Raw genomic sequence first — 17,819 nt, forward strand, 5'->3', positions numbered from 1 at the left:
AGGTGAATATTCAACAAAGAGGGCCAGTGGACTTGGTTTAATTGTAGTTCCTACAGTGATATTAATATTACTTCAGTACTCTGTGTTCATGATAGGTAAGTATCTGTTGTTTTAGCATGATTGTGTTTTTTTGCATTTAAAAAGCAGCATTTTGATTAACATATTTTTGTATGGTTTTATATAATATGAGTTAGGTTTTTATAATACAATAAAAGCTATTCTTAGTTAAATTCTTTCCTATATGTATTAATTTTAATGTTATATTAGGTTATCAAGGTATTTATTTTGTAAAAATGTGATTTTCAGAGGTATATTAATGCCAATAGTGGATTTTTAAAATTATGCTATATAATTTCTTAATGATGATCTTCATATTCTTATTTCAGTTTTTGAAGTTATAAGTAGATATTAACATTCTCATTCTCTTATTTTGCTAAAACTCTCTTTAAAAAAACTAGTTATACAAAATAGGGTTGTAAATCATAAAGAATTATTGCAAATCTTAACATTGTAGTTTTAAAAAATGATAGAGCTATCCAACCTATAATTGGTAACAATTTCCACTGCATTTGGGAGTAAATCATTAAATATTTTTATTATTATTAAAGAATCTATTTTTTTTCCATTTGCACATTTAACTCTTGGTATGAGAGCCTATCTCTGGGTTGCTATATATTTACAAGGTATTAATTTGTTCTAAAAACACAATTAGGGGTTATGATGTCTACAATGGCATGCTTGAACAGTGGTTCTCCACCAGAGCGATTTTGTGTGCACGTGCTGAAGCCCTGCTAATAGCCACCCGTATTGTAAAATACCCACGAGTGGTAAAAGCAGCATTGTTCTAAGATCTGGGGTAAAAACTGCCAATCCAGCCTAGCTCCCTGCAGAAATGAAAGGCTGCTGAGGGTGTGAATGTGGAGCTGACTCCAGGAGTGGAGAGAGATGGCTTAGGTCACTGGGAAAGCAGCCGCCACCTGACAAGGAGCTCCAGAGTCAGTCGTTGGTCCTAGGATACTGACCTTGACTGTACGAAATACAAGTGCAAGTTATTGCTTCTTAAACACTCGCAACATGCTTTTTCCTTGAAGCTCCAGCTATTGGGATGTCCTCCTTCAGCATCACCATATTGATCCTTCAGGTGCTGGGCTTTGTGCTCTCTGTGGTCGGACTAAGCCTCTGTGTCTCAGGTAAGGGTCACAATCCTCTCTAAACAATTTCTCTCTTACCAGTAATAGCTCATAGAGCTCTTTTTCTCTTCCCTTTTCTTTGTCTTTCTTATTCTGTTTTAAATGTATAGACTTTATTTTTTAGAGCATTTTAGGTTCATGGAAAAACTGAGTGGAAAATAGAGTTCTCCTCTCCCCCATCTACTCACAGCCTCCTCCACTATCAACATCTCCCACCAAGTAGTTCATTTGTTACATTGACATAGCATTATCACCCAAAGTGTATAGTTTATATTAGGGTTTATCTTGGTGTTGTACATTCTATGATTTTTATAAATGTACTAGAGGCCTGGTGCACGAACTCATGCATGGGTGGGGTCCTTTGGCCTGGCCAGCGATCGGAGGCGATGGGGTTGGGGGGCAGCTGGCTTGGGGGAGGGACCACAGGAGGTTGGCCTTAGCATCCAGCTAACCAACAGCCGATTCAATGAGGAATCGGGCTCCCTCCTCCCTCCTGTCTGGATTTGGGGTGCGGGTGAACCAGATTCATGGCTGTCAGGGCCCCAGCAGCAAGGTCTGGGTCAGTGAGCATCATTCCAGTTGTTTGGTTGTAAGGGTTGCTTAGGTTTTTATATATATAGGTAATGACATGGATCATAGTCATAGAATATCATATAGAAAAGTTTACTTGCCCTAAAAATCCTCTGTGCTCTTCCCATTCATCCTCCCTATTCAGAAACCCCTGGCAACCACCCATCTTTTTACTGCCTCCATAGTTTTGCATTTTCCAAAATGTCTTAAGCTTGGAATCATATAATATCTAGCTTTTTCAAATTGGCTTCTTTCACTTAGTAGTGTGCATTTAAGGTTCCTCCATGACTTTGTTTGGCTTGATAACTCATTCCTTTTTATCACTGAATAATATTCCATGGTTTGAATGGACGATAGTTTGTTTATCCATTCACCTATTGAGGGACATCTTGGTTGCTTTCAGTAAATGGGAAAGGTATTAATTTGTTATAAAATCACAGAACTAGACCCACAATATAGAAATGCATGTTTTTATGTGGACATGTCTTTTCACCTTCATTTGGGAAAATACTAAGGAGTGTAATTGCTAGATTTCATGTTAAGAATATATCTAGTTTTGTAGTAAATTACCATTTTGTGTTCCCACCAGCAATGAATGCACATTTCTGTTGCTCTACATTCTTTTCAGCGTTTAGTGTTGTGAGCTTCTTTCATTTTTCACTATCATTTTGTCCCCACTGAGATGAGTGTTTTTCTATTGGCTGTATATAGCTTATGGGCTGTTTGTTTACTGACCAAACTGCCCTTCCTGTAGTCATGGACGAGCTTTTAAAATAAACATTGGATGGAGGCTTAGGCTTCACAAACTATTTCCAATTAGTCTTGATGTGATAAGGTACATGCTATGCCAACAAGGCTTTTCTATTTTAGTAATTTGGAGTCATTTCATTGACTGAGTTAATAATGCAGGTACATATCTAGGTAATTTTTGTTTCTTGATAGTGAGAAAAATAATTACTCTCCCTAAAACTTAATTTTATTACTGTTATTGTTTCTTTTAAGAAGTTCAGTTGTTTCATGTGAATTTCTAATATAAAATTTTATTTGTTTTTTGCAGAGTGCACCCCAATGCATGGTCCTCTTCTGATTTCAGGTTTGGGTATTATAGCTTTAGCAGAATTACTTGGATTAGTTTATATGAAATTTGTTGGTAAGTCAACTTTCATTTTTATTAGTCTATGCCAAGAATTTCAAATATACTATGATTTGGAAAATGTTTTTGGTTGGTTCTTACAGCTTAGGATCAAAGAAATGTATTGGAAACTAATGAAAAAGAAATCATGAGATATTGAAAAGTTTAGATTATAGACTAGTTTAAAAGAAAATGGCTGTATGTTTTCGAATGCATAAACCTTTTAATGCTATGGAAAAGGAGAACTGGTTGAGGATTGATTTTAATAAATAGAAAAGGGTTTTTAATTGGCCATTGTTTGTGTGATAGAGCTCTTTCACAGAGACCTGCTTCTCACTTGCTCTTCTTGCAGACTGGACTGGTTATGGGCCTTGATACACAGAAGTGGACAGGAATTGAAATTCAAAATCTGTTATTTTTGCTAATTAAAGAGCAGTGTCCTCTGATAATTGACTTTGAAATATTTTTAGTTAAAAGCATTACACTATAATAAAAACATTGTGTTTTAAAATTTAGGCTTTTGTTATTTTTTAAATCAATTGTTATTAACTGTGGAATCAACTTATTATTTCTAAACTTTGTATTTAATCTGCCAATTTTCAGTTTACAGATTTTTGTATGTTATTTTTTTAAATATATTTTTATTGATTTCAGAGAGGAAGGGAGAGGTAGAGAGAGAGACAGAAACATCAATAATGAGAGAGAATCATTGATTGGCTGACTCCTGCATAGCCCCCACTGGGGGTTAAGCCAGCAACCCAGGCATGTGATCTGACCCAGAATCAAACCATGACCTCCTAGTTCATAGGTTGAAGCTCAACCACTAAGCAACACCATCCAGATTGTATAAGTTATTTTTAATACATATATAATGAGATATGTGTTTTTAATAGTGAGTGCCTAAAGATTTTCTCTACAATCTGTTTTTTTCCAAGTTTTTTAAAAAAAACTCTAAATTTATGTAGTAAAGCAAACTCTTAAACATTTATCAAAGTAATCAAAAGTTACAAACTAATGAAGTAAAAAAATCAGTCTTTGTGCTTTACTTTAGGCATAACTTATGTATTTATAAAAATTCATATAAAACTTGAATTATTCAATTCAAATTATTTTTGAATTAAACAAATTCAAATGGTCAAATAATTTTCCATATGACTTGCATAGTACTTTCAAAGAAATTTTATCTTTATTTTTGAACTTCAGCTTTTGCTGACTGGTCATAGAGTTCAATTCTGTTATATATTCTTTGTCTCCCTTTAATTAATGCTTATTAAACAATTAAAACACAGTACTTAACTAAAATTTACCTATCTTTAGTTTGTTTATGTGTTCATAAAGTTAGGGTGATTTTGTCACTGAAATTTTCTCAGTTCATGCCTCATAAATTCTTAAAATACAATTAAGACTTATAAAGCAGAATGGCATTCATTTGGTAGCTATCATGAGTATCACATTATGAATGTTGATACATATTCTATTTTTGTTGAATCTTCCTTCTAATCACCATTTGTCTGGTTCTGGAAAATGGAACTGCTGATTATGTTGCTCCCTGTGAATGCCTGAGAACAGTATGTGAGCTGCAGTATCCACACAGCATTATGTAGTATTAGGTGTCACTCACTGATGGTCAATTTTTGTTATTTTTTCCCTTCATTATCTGGTTTGCCCTCCCTTTTATTGCCATTCCCCCGATGCCTTTCATGTCTAACAAAGAAGGATGTGCAGTACAGTTGCCAATAGGTCCGGAGATGCTGACTCAAGTGGAAACAGGCATTGTCTAGCTGCCCCCCTTGACCTTGCTCTTCCCCCTTCTCCATTGCCAACATCCCTAAGAAGCCCGTGAAACCATAAAATTACAAACGTACTGTTCTCACATGAAAAGCAAAGGGAGATTATGAAAAGTCACCAGGTTATTTTTTATCTATCATACTTAAATATGCCATGTGTAAATTAAGAATTTAACCCATTTCATTGACATGGTGAGAATATTCTAAATTACCTTTTCACATCAACCTGCCTGATGCCAGAGTTCAGAGGCACCCCTGCCTTCAGTTGAAGGGCAAGAAGAGCAAAGGTACAGGAACGTTGCTCTGTAGATGCTGCTGTAGACTAGGAAAATGGATGTGTGTTTCTTATAGAGTCTGTGAAGCTAAGTATGTGTAACATTAAGGTTGCAAATTTGAGCATTTGAAACAGGAAGTAAAAATAGTACTTGTTTCCAGAAAAACTTTTACTCATTGCAGATGCTCTGTTTTGGAAAAGCCAAACGAATGTGTCTCAACTTAAATGCAATATAATCCTCTGATAGTTAAAAAAAAAAAAAAAAATCAAAAAAATTCCAAGCTATCTTTTTAAGATTAAGTTAATATTCCTATGAGAAGTTTAACTTTGGTCATTTGCATTATTTCCAAGTTTAAATTTGTACCCTTACCTGTTACTTTAAGGAGTAAGATTTTAACTTTCCTTTTCTCTGGTCTTCTTCTTTAACTGTATTGGATTCTTTTTCATGGAAGCATTTAAATTTTATAAAATGAAAATAGGCATTGGAAACAATGATAATATGAGAGCATATAGAAGATTAAAAGGAACTCTATCAATTTAGGCTTGTTATTTATATAGGGTGTTTATATACTTGTTAAGTTTTTAAAGCCATTACCAGTATTAGGACTATAATCATGTTTTGATACAAATCAACCTAGTAGCATTCAGAAACCATATTGACCACATCTCAGGTATATTAGAATGACATGGAATAGTGAGAGAGATATATAAAAATTTCAGTGAAATTGTCTTGTCTTTTGTGGACGTAAGGTGAATTCTGGTATCAATAGAAAAAGTATTTCTGAAAATTCACAAACTAGAATTATATTTATGGCATGTGTCAAGTGTTTCAGGGAGAGAAAAATAAGTCAAAACATTGCAAGTGAGCTCCTAAATGCTTAAGGCTTTGTGGTTTTAAATGATGTAGATGTAGCTGTTGACGCCTTAGGCCCATGGTGGCTGCAGATACATTACAGTCATTCTTCTGTTACATAGGTCAGATGCTTATTGGAGAGGATTAACTCAGGCAAAATTAACTTCTTTGCTGTTTGGTTTTATTATATTAGAGGGTCCACAGCTGACCTGTGTCCCTCTGAATCACTGTTCTTTATAGATCTTCCCCTTTTTTTTTCAGAATGGTCTTGGCAAATCTGATGTTCCTTGTGCCTGAGAATTGGAACTCATAAACTATCCTTTACATGTGATTAAGATAGTAAAGGAGCAACTTGGCAGTTCTTATTACTAATTCTGATGAATAAATTCCTGAGCTCAAAAATATAACTCTAAAATCTGACCTCCAACCCTTCACTTTAGCAATCAGTAATTTTCTTGGATGGGACATAGATAGAGGGCATGGCTTAGTTGAAGTGAGTTATATACATGTGACAGTCATGATGGGCCTAATAAAGTTCTGTAATTCTGCCTGGTCCATTTGGAAAGTTGCTAAATGTGAATTCACTAATATTGCCAAACCCATTTCTCTCCAGAGTACTATAAAAATAGGCTTTCTTCTTGATTGGTTGCAAGGCCCAAACCACTTTCTGTGTACCTCCAGTGAGAGAGCTTTATTTAAAATGACAGTAACAGTGATGGGAATCTCATGGGAGCTGGTACATAAGTGGGCCTCACAGAGAGTGGAATGGTAGGTTGTTCAGGAAGTGGAAGTATCCAATATGTCTCCGGACTGAGTCATCGTGCTGCCCTCTCAGGAACAAGAGTCAGTTAGGCCTTCAGCCAGTTATGGTTTCTTGGTTCCTCTCTCTGTGGTTCTTTGCCTGCTAGCCAACTAGCTCATCCTCTCCTTTTTAGGTTCTTATTCTTCATCCTATTTATGTCTTCTCACTGATAGCTTTTCTTACCTAGAGCTGTAAGCTTTGAGCTTCTCCTTGCTTACTTTCCTTGTCACCTTCCTTTACCATCGCCAACTTTCTAGTCTTCATCTGATACTCTCCCTTCAGATTTCAGGGGAGAAGAAACTTCCCAGGCCAAACAGCAGTCATTTTCCCTGTTCCAGAGCCTTATCAGCTTCTGGCCCACCTAGAGAGTGGCTGCCCTTGAGTCGGGTTTCACTCATCTGCATTTCCCATCAGTTTTGGGAGCTTCATAAAGTGCGTCTGGAAGAAAGGTAGTAAATAAATAGCATAGAAAACTAGAGCAGTTCTGGGGCCTGCCTCAACCTACTAATAAGCAAATCCAGTGCTATCATCCAATTCAGAGAGCAGTGGGGTTGACTACTCTAACTGGTAGCATCCTCCTCTGCTACAGAGTCATTCACAGGATGTTGCTGGTTGAGGCTTTTGTATCTACAGGACTCTGATTCTGTATTTAGGACTGGTTTTAGCTGCTCTGGGTACTCCTTGCTTGGTTTTTTAAGGAAGTTCTCTGTTCTTCTCTATGTACCTAGAGCAGTTATTTTTCCTTTGTCTCATTCTTCATGCTCTATATTCCTTCACCTTCATTAACCAATCCATTCAGAAGCAGTGAAGGGTAAGCTAAGAAGGAACACAGAGAAGGACTTGGCTGTAGCTGAAACTAACTGTCTAAAGTAACTCTTTAAACTCAGAGGGATCTGAATATTTTCTTTCATTTGTTACCTACTTGGAGCTTTGAAAACTGGAAAGATGAAAGAAAGGAAAAAGAAGACTAGGCTACAAGGAAGAAGAGCAGTGAGCTAAGGGTGGGTGATGGAGCAAAGGCAGAGATTGGTCACTGTCGCATTCTGCCCACTTATTAGGGAGGATGTTGAGTCCACAGTGGGGTGAGTAGATGACAGCATTTTTCCACCACAAAGTGGGGGAGATATGGTATATGCAAGTGAGCAGATGGGTATGTTTATTATTTGATGCAGGTGGATTATTTGCACCATTTTAATCTGTCAATTCGTATAATTCAGAACATTCTGTATTTTTAAAATATATTTTTTACTGATATTGGAGATGAAGGAAGAACAAGAGAGAGAGAAACGTCAATGATGAGAGAGAATTATCTATCGGCTGCCTCCTGCAAGCCCCCTACCTAGGATTAACCTTGAAACCCTGACGTGTGTCCTTACCAGAAATGGAACCATGAACTCCTGATTCATGGATCGATGCTAAACCACTGAGCCTCCCCAGCTAGGCAAAGATTCTGTATTTTTAAAATAGACTATCAAAACTGAAACTCGATGAACTTTTTGGCACTTCTAATTTTAGCCCTGAACATTTTATTTTAAAACTAAACACTATATTGGCTTAATTTATTTCATTTATTTATTAATCATTTTCTTATGTTTTAATTTTATCAGCTTCCAATCAGAGGGCTATACAGCCTCCTAGGGTAAGTTAAAATTTCTTAAATGAATTGGGTCTGATCACTTGATTGTTTTCAATGAGGAATGGTAACTGAGATCTTGAACTCTTTTGCTGTCTGTTTAGTGTAAAACCAAATTAAGAGAACTTTGAAGTCATTTCATAACCTTTGCATAATTGAATCCAATTCTATTTTAAAACCTGTTTGTTCATTTAGTAGCAATGGGATAGAATAAGTGATTCCTTGTCATAATGCAGACTTCTCATACCCAGTACTGAAAAGTTTATGTGTAAGAATAATGGTCATTGTCTCTGCTGAAGGAAAGCTGATTCTAATATATTGCCTCACCTTTTGGATTAATTTGATGTGCATATACAAAACAGTATTTCAGGCTTAAAATGAGGGATAAATTTATATTAAATTGATTTTACTTAAAATAATATATAAAATAAATGTAAATGTTGCTTTAAAGTATCTGTTCTGAATTATGATTCATTTCCCTCATTTTATAAGCATTTTCCTTCCTCCACACTGTATTGTCATTTTCAATATATCTTGGATATCTTATTAAGCTATCTGAGAAAATTCCAAGAAAAGGAGTAAATTTAGGAGATAAAATGAGAGAAATAAATGAGATGGGTTAAAAGAAAACCTTTATAGAGATTCGTCATGGTGACAGGCACAAAAGCTACTTTATGCAAATAAGACCTGGAAAGGACTGTATTGTACTCATCTTCCCATAAAGGATTTAATGATAGCTGTACCTGGAATGCCACAGGTGAGACTCCTGTGTGGCAGGAAGTGGGGATTGCATATGCTGCTAATTCTGACAAGCCTCAACAGACATGCCTCAAAGGCCAGGGGAGCAGGGGTGCTCTATCATGGGTGTTCATTCTGAGTCTGGTGCCATAGCTACATGGTCACCAACACACAGCAGTTTTTCTTGTGCCTCTGTTAGAGATTATCCAGCCATTAGAACCTTAAATCCTAACACATTTTCTTTGCATGACTTACAAATGATTGTTTTGCTCTTATCTCTTGTTTAACTGTTCTATTTATTATGTTGCTCTTTATTTTGGACTTTAATACATTTTTCAAGAAGTTAGCATTTCTTGAATAGAGACCAGGTGGGGTGGGAAATTCTGCATATAAACATAAGGTTGAGAATAAGACAGTTATTATTAAACTATTAGTGAGACTTGGCAAGCTTTGCTTTTTAACCATTATTGCCTTGCTTTCAGACCATAGGATTCACTGTTTACTACATAGTTTAAATGTTAGCATATATAAATTTCAGTATGAAGGACATGAAATAGATTCTATTTTTATATAAATGTATTTTACATATTTTTCAGAAAGCTGTAGAGGAACCCCTTAATGGTATGTTATTATTACAAACTTGTATATTTTTCTTGATCCATTACCAGATCATAATTTGAACTGGTTCCCAAAGCATTTTTGTCTATGCTTTGGGAAAAATCCAGAGCTTTTTTTTTTTTTCTTCCTTGACCTCTCTTTTTTGATTATCAATCAAGAATTAGAGTATTATTTTGTAATGTTCTCACCTCTGAGGAAAATGCACTGCTCTGTGTCTCCCCGTAGTTGCATGCATTAGCCAAGTGATATTGGGCGAGGGGACTACTGCCTTCTTACATTGGCCAATATGAAGTGCTGCAGTGCCCCCAGTATAGAAGAATCTCAATTAGTTATAATTTCTGGTTCATAAATTTTAGGAAGATATAGTCTCTCACCGTGGAGTGAGACCAAAGCATTTCACTTTCTTTCTCCCTAAATCTAGATTTATTTTCTCAACTGGCTATTTCCTCTGTGGGGGGCTGTGGGTATGATCCACAGAAAGGCATTGTAATCAAATGCCTTAAAATTAATTTGTATTTATAGCTGTGAAATAGTTGGAATGATATTACCACCTAGTTGTTTATTTAGAAATGATTTTTAATTGTGGAACCTTTCTAATCGCTTGCTTGGCTTGTTACTAATTCTTAGCATTTAAAGAATCGAAAGGAATGATGAATGATGGTAAGTATAAAAAGCACATACAATTATAGATTGGTTAAAATATGGACATTGAAAAGAAATAAAATTGCTTCTTGGAAATATGGCGTTTTAAATAAAAGGGACTCTGTCAAAACATAAAGGTTTGAATGTCTTGATTTATAAAACTTAAATCTACTCTGTTAAAATTGCACCACTAGTCATATAAAAGCTGTAGGGTGTCACCCATCAGCTCTCCAGTCGTACTGCTCACAGCAAAGAGAAACTACTGCTTTTCAAAAAACACCTTCCTGGTGTACTGACGGTGACTGTAAAATGGTTTTTATGTGACACGTAGATAATCTGGCACAAATCTTTATAATCTTGACAGAGTTCCTTTGTGCTTGTGTTGGTGATTTTGTTGCATTTAACCCATGGCAGCTTAATATCTCTGCTTTTCCACAAAGGAACTTGGTTCTAACCTTTAGGGAGAGGATTTAAAAGAAGAGAGAGAGCATGGTGGGTGTGGCTCGGCAGTTGAGTACCCACCTAGGAACCAAGAGGTCACTGGTTCCACACATGCTCAAGTTGTGGGCTTGATCCCCAGAGCAGGATGCAGCCGATCCATGATGTTTCATTCTCACAGATGCTTCTATCTCTCAGTCTCTCTCCCTTTCTCTCTCTCTGGAAATCAAAAAAAAAAAAAAAAAGGTGTTAAAAACAAACGAACACCAATTCTTCCCTGCTCTCCCTTAAAAATCCTATCTAATAAAAGAGTAATATGCAAATTGACCGTCACTCCAAGACACAAGATGACCGCCCCCATGTGGTCAAAGATGGCTGCCCCCGTGTGGACACAAAATGGCTGCCACAAGATGGCCGGCAGGGGAGGGTAGTTGGGAGGGACCCAGGCCTGCAGGGGAGGGCAGTTGGGGGGTGACCAGGCCTGCAGGGGAGGGCAGTTGGGGGGGACCAGGCCTGCAGGGGAGGGCAGTTGGGGGAGACCAGGTCAGCAGGGGAGGGCAGTTGGGGGGGCCAGGCCTGCAGGGAAGAGCAGTTGGAGGGGGACCAGTCCTGCAGGGGAGGATAGTTGGGGGGGGGACCAGGCCTGCAGTGGAGGGCAGTTAGGGGGGACCCAGGCTTGCAGGGGAGGGAAGTTAGGGGTGACCGGGCCAGCAGAAGAGGGCAGTTGTGGTCGACCAGGCCTGCAGGGGAGGGCAGTTAGGGGCAATTGGGCCAGCCGGGGAGCAGTTAGGTGTAGATCAGTCTGGCAGGGTAGTGGTTAGGGGTGATCAGGCTGGCAGGTAGAAGTGATTAGGGGCAATCAGGCAGAGGCAGGCGAGCAGTTGGGAGCCAGCAGTCCTGAATTGTGAGAGGGATGTCTGGCCGCCCGTATCGGGCCTAAACAGGCGGTCCCTCATGGGGTCCCAGATTGGAGAGGGTGCAGGCTGGGCTGAAGGACACCCCCCATGCATGAATTTCATGCACTGGGCCTCTAGTCTATATATATATAAAAGCCTAAAAAACTGTTACCACCAGTTAACCAAACGGCTGGTCGACTGGTCCCTATGACATGCACTGACCACCAGGGGGCAGACATTCAATGCAGGAGCTGCCACCTGGTGGTCAGTGTGCTCCCATAGCCAATCTCCTATGGCCAGCCAACCTCCTGCAGTCCCTTACCCCAGCCGGCTGGATGGTCAATGTGCCCCCACAGCCACCCTCCCACAGTTCCTCCTCCTCCCCCACCCCCCCACCCAGCCAACCTCCCGTGGTCCCTACCCCTGGCCAGCCGGCCCCAATGGGCCCTGATTGGAACTGGGCAAGAGGGCCTCGATCGGCCCCGGTCACCAGCCAGGCCAAGGGTCCCACCATGCATTAATTAATGCACCAGGCCTCTAGTAAATAACTAAAAAGAGAGAGAGAAAAATTTTGGCCACTCCAGTTTTTTCTTTTTGCTGGGGGGACTCTGGGCTAACAATTTAATTTTTTTATTAAATATTTCAAACACATACATTTGTTAAAGAAGTCAGAGATATTGAATGCTATAAGTATTCATTTAGTTCTATTTACACTTTAATGTGCTTTTACCTTGTCAAAAACTTCTTCATATGTTTAGTATTTACTGTCATGTCTTCATCATGTAAATAGCTCACTTTCCATTTTACTGTTTTAAAGTCTGTGACTGCCTGCTCACCTTTCTAGCAAAAGTGTAGCATTAACTCAATAGGCTGTATTCCACTGTACGATTAATGTTTGCATAAGAGTAAAATCACACCGAATGTCTGTTGGTGGATTAAGTTTAAAACAATGTTTAGGCTGTGTTCAACAAGGAGGCACAGAATGATCCCACTTTTGTAGCTGTGTGTCACAGCCTTTATTACAAACATGCGCATTTTATTATACTAACTACGGCCCTTCCAAAATACCGTAGTTAGTAGGAATAAACGAAATGGTATTAAACAAAGAACTGGTGCATGGAATTGTGGCATGGTTTGCTCATGTTTTCATTCTGGTGTCCTATATTTTTAATTTTTTGTTCTTCCCTTTTCTATTGTGGAGTCATTCTTCTTTAGTTGAATAGAGAAATGAAACCCCTTTTCCCCATGGTCAAAAAACCAGTATAAAACCTTGAGTACCACTTCCTTTGTTAATTTCCCTTAAGATGTGAATTTTTTTGAACTATTGGATGAGGAGATATAGCAGTTTTTGTTCATAGCACATAAAATCTATAATGACCTTTGAAATGTCCTTAATTTTGCTAATATTTAGCTGTTCAGAATTTGTCGGTTAATTTTAAATGTCTGTCTGGTGGGATCATTGAGCTGACAGCTAACAGCATGATGCTCACAGTGTGTCTGCCTCATCCATGACTGAGGTTCAGAGTACCCTCCTTGGGACCGTTTCCTCTTTGATTTATACCTAATCACATCTTCGTTTCACTTGCATTAAATCAATGATACAGATCTAAAGTGAATGTGATGGAATAGTATTCTATATTCTATGAGCAGTACCTTTTCCTTTACAAAATCAGCATCCCTTGGTTTGTCCGCAGCTAATCCTGCAAATGAAAGTGACCAGACTTGGTTGATCCTTATTCTCATTTGGCATTGCCCTTTCCCTTGCTGCCACAAAAATGGCTAATGATCTGCCTGCCTTATATCTGTGACCTTTGCAAACCTAAGATTAAATTCTTTATTTTTAGATATTATATATCTGAAACAATTCCAAATTTTTAAGATAAATCAACTTGTTAATGCATAGAAAATAGACACATTACATGTTCATTTCTCAATTTTTCAGAGTAACTGAATTGAAGTGATGGACTCTGACTTGCAGAGTAATAAGATGTGAAAGGAATGCACTTATGTTTAAGGACCCTGACCTTGACTCACTCACTGTTCAAGAGAAGAAAACAAGAAAAGTGACTCTCATCTGTAAGAGAAAGTAAATCATTGAGTTTTAAATGGATATTACAGTTAAGTTTTTATTCAAAGCACTTGTGATTTAGTTAATAAAAGAATTATAATCTGTGTTGTGTGCCCAATTGCGATCCAGGTTTTTATTGTTAATTTTCTTCAGTTAGGGGCAAAAGTAGAGTGGGCAACTTCCAAGAATGATGCCTTTCAGATCCTAGGACCTCTTGACTTTTGGTTACCAGTGTAAATTGGTTCAACGGGAGAATTACCTGGGACTAACCTGGTGGTTACCCAGAGATGTCACTGAAAAATGGTGGCTTCCTTCGAACCTTAGCAAACTCAGATTCACAGCCACTTTGGCAGTTATGGTGTTAGCCGAATAATGTGTCTGCCACTTCCACATCAAGGGAATAGCAAATTAAGTACAGGCAAGAATTTAGTTGGAAACATTTGTGTGTTGCTTTTGTGCGATGTGATACTCTTGGAGATCATGGTGTTCATTCTTGGGGGTTGCCATTCACACATTCTTCCTTCAATAGATTTAGGGTAATTTTACTGATGGATGTCTTTTTCTTTTATTCACACAACCTTTCAACCCTGTCTTGTCCTCCTGTTGTTTGCTTCTGCTGTGCAAGATGTAGCACCTTTTCTCCTCTTTGAACATGGTTCAGTGACATGGTAGCGTCATTGCAGAAAGGAGCCAGACTTGTTCTCAGAGAACTGTGTTCACACGTTTCAGCGAAAGTAGCGATGGCTGTAACATATGTATTCCCTTCCTTGGCTTTGAAGGCACAGTCTATGGTGTTTCTTCCCTTCTCTTCTGATCTGGGGCATGAAAAACCAAGATGGAGGTTTTAACTATGTGTCCCCTGCATGGCAACAAAGTGCGTGTCACTGTCAGGCCAATAGACCAGCCCTCAAAAGGTGGTTCTATTGCTACTGTATCTATGTTGCATGATATACACTCATCATCTTCCTCCTGTGTCCTGCCTCATATCCCCCTGACTCCACGATTGAAAAGTAAAGCAAAACCCCCGTTTTCTACGCCGTTAGAAGAAAATTAACGTTCTGACAGTGTGGTCATCTGGAGAATGTTTAGGTTATTAGCACTCGTTTTCCTCCTTTGTGGGTGTGTATTTGTATGTGCACATGTATAAGACAGGCACATGCTTCTTCTGTATGAACAACAGTGGGATACCTACAGCGGAGCAAATGCTGATTCATGCTTTTAGCAAAAACATTTAAAAACAAAGATCTTTATTGACTGGGATTTTATTTGATGAGAATATTTGATCACTTAAAACTTTTAAAACTTCTAGGTCAGATGCCAAGTCTTTTGACTGCTTACCAATACCCTCTAAAAATACTAGTGATTCTTCTTGCTTGTGTAATAATAAGACATTACTATTTGTAGTAGTATTATGAATAGTTATTTCTCAGTCCACTGAATGTTCCCATGTGCCTCTTTAATGTCAAATTGATTGTCATATTTCATGTTGGGACCAAGTGGTTTGCCCAGGGCAAACCAGAATTTATGACCTGTGATGCCTCTCAGAAAACCGAACACACTATGAAGACAGCGCTTCTTGGAAAAAAAAAAAAAAAAGAAAACTAATTTTTCCCTATTTGTGTTGCTGTCCAAAATACCATATTATGTAGAGGGAGCTGTATTCCTTTATACAACTTGCATGGCTCCTGCTGCTCTTTTTTCCCCTGAAAATATTTATATTTTATGAATATTGTTTGTTACTTTAGAAAACAATTTCAATGAAAGGAGGGAAAAAGCAGATGGACTTGAAAAAGATCCAAATTCTTATTCTCTATTAAGAAAAAGTCAGCTATGAAAATCTTTATAGTGAACTTTTTATACACTAACATTGTACCTTTTAATATGTGGTAAGCTCTCCTTTATTTGGGGTTCAACTGGGACTTATCCATCCTCTGTGTTCTCTTTAACGCTGCCTCTCTTTGGAGGCATTCACTGCGTGAGACAAGGCAGAGAGGTAGCAGGATAAATGCCAGGGGAAAGCAAGTCTTGTTCTGAGTAGTTGTCAGCTTCTCTGGAAAAGGACCACAGCAGCAGCATCCCTCTTGCTTGGGCTTCATTGGGCCAGTTCATCCTCATTCAGTCAGATTGTCGTGGCTCCCAACTTTCTGTCCCACCTAATTCAAATAGCTTGCGGTGTTTTGGGCATCAGATCTCTGTTTCCCCCCATAATCTGCTTTTTACACACTGATCCAATTTTTGCCATTGATTCTTCTGTTCAATTTTATTTATTGTACGTCCTCAGAGTGATGCCATTTGTCATTTTTGCAACAACCGTTTCAACCTTTCTGGCCAAATCAAATTTTCCCTCTGCCTCAAAACATTATCTTTCAGCCCTTCTTCCCCATTTCTCTCACTTGATTTGAAAATTCCTACACAGCAAGAGCTTTCCTCCCCCTTCTTTTCCCTTCAGTGTCTTACATACATTAGATACGCAGTATATATTTGATGTTGAGAGTTGGTTGTATGTAGATGGCCCACTATTTTTAATAGGGTGAGCAAGAGTTTTCTTTTTAGGACAAATTTCACATACTCTGAAAACCTTCAGAGGTGGTGATTTTTCACCCGGAAACTCTAGGTTCATTCTGTTTAAAATTCTGAGAATGTCAGAATAAAATAATGAGGCTAGCCCATAATCAGAAGTATTGCTCTTTGGAGGATGCTGTAGTCACTTCAGTAAGTGACCAAACAAATTGTGGTTTGAGTTAATAAACCTCAAAACTGATGAGTTTACTCCTTCATCTCAATAAGAATTATGTTCTATTCCACCTTTAGATTTCTATTGTCCCAAAGTGAGTATTCAAAAATGGACATCTATCATGTTATGCATGGAAATACATCTCCTTTATTTACCTATCCTTGGAAACTAGAGAAATGATTGTTGGGCAACCCTTTATCTTTTTATGATGTTTTATTTGATGGTGAGTATGTTCAGAAAGTTTTACATGTGCTGTATTTTCAAAATCACTCCCTCCCACTGGGGTCCTTTGTGAGTTTCCATGGCTAACAGGGATAATCCAGGTACCTTTCAAGAGATGAGCAGTGAATGGGCAGTTCCCTGCCTTTGGTTTTTGACAGCTCTTACTTATCATTTAGGACCAGCTTTCCCATAAATTTATCTTTTGAAAAATAAAAAAAGAGAGCATTTGTAATAAGCTTCTCTGTAAGGCAATGTCAGTGGAATCTTAAATGTGTTGTTATTAGGGTTGGTGAGAAAGGAAGACATTTCTGTTTTTATTAAATTGAGCATTATTTACAGAAGCCATCGTTGAGAATTAGATCCCACACCAGATGAATGTCCACTAACCAATCTAAATAAACTCCAGTGTTGCTATGTGCAAGATCCTCTCTTGAGGGCTTTTCTCCATAGCAATTAAAGGTGAGCTATTTGTCAGTAGCCATTTTCCGAAGTGATTTAAAGACCAAAGTTGTTTTACAGCTGTGTTACAGTTAAAGGTTTTTTTTTATATGTATTAAATCAATTATCACTGTTGAAGCTTTGAATATCTGCAATCTTTGCCAAGGTACTTTTTTTATTTAAAAAACATAACTTTGTAAATATTACCCTGTAATATTACATATACTTAATAAAACATTTTAAGCTATTTTGTTGGGCTATTTCTATTGTTACTACAGCAGACTACAGCACATTTCTGAGAAATTTTGTTTATGAATACTTTTCGAGTCAACAATGAAAAGGATCACTTAAAATGTTAATTTATAAATACTTTTTAAAGTATAATATATAACAAGGAAACTTTTAGTTGGAGCAAAAGTTTTTTAAAGTATTTTATTTTATTTTTTTAATATATTGTATTGAATTTTTACAGAGAGGAAGGGAGAAGGATAGAGAGTTAGAAACATCGATGAGAGAGATACATCGATGAGCTGCCTCCTGCACACCCCAGGGATGGGCCTGCAACCAAGGTACATGCCCTTGATCGGAATCGAACCTGGAACCCTTCAGTCTGCAGGCCAATGCTATATCCACTGAGCCAAACTGGTTAGGGCTGGAGCAAAAGTTTTAATCAGCCTAGATCAGTGTGACTCTCTGGTGTGGGGGGGCATTACTGATCAAGAGCACATACCTGGGTTGCAGGTCACTCCCCTCTCATTTTGGTCCCATGTGGGAGGCAACCAAT

The 17,819-nt window shown here is 37.9% G+C and overlaps 1 protein-coding gene across 3 annotated transcripts in view; it reads left to right on the top strand.

Annotated features, from left to right (window-relative positions):
• Positions 1-17,282, top strand: part of CD47 (CD47 molecule) — a 57,279-nt gene extending 39,997 nt beyond the window's left edge. The window contains exons 5-11 of one of the 3 annotated variants that reach the window (XM_079767059.1): positions 3-95; positions 1,092-1,190; positions 2,818-2,910; positions 8,216-8,247; positions 9,576-9,600; positions 10,225-10,257; positions 13,516-17,282. In XM_079767059.1, coding sequence (XP_079623185.1) covers positions 3-95; positions 1,092-1,190; positions 2,818-2,910; positions 8,216-8,247; positions 9,576-9,600; positions 10,225-10,257; positions 13,516-13,520 — 380 coding nt within the window. In that variant the 3' untranslated portion in view covers positions 13,521-17,282. The remainder of the gene's footprint in view (positions 1-2; positions 96-1,091; positions 1,191-2,817; positions 2,911-8,215; positions 8,248-9,575; positions 9,601-10,224; positions 10,258-13,515) is intronic. The other 2 variants (XM_079767060.1, XM_079767061.1) reach the window with 2 other exon arrangements.
• Positions 17,283-17,819: the final 537 nt, after the last annotated feature.

This window comes from Cnephaeus nilssonii, assembly GCF_951640355.1.
Source record: "Cnephaeus nilssonii genome assembly, chromosome: 3".
NCBI lineage: Eukaryota > Metazoa > Chordata > Mammalia > Chiroptera > Vespertilionidae > Cnephaeus > Cnephaeus nilssonii.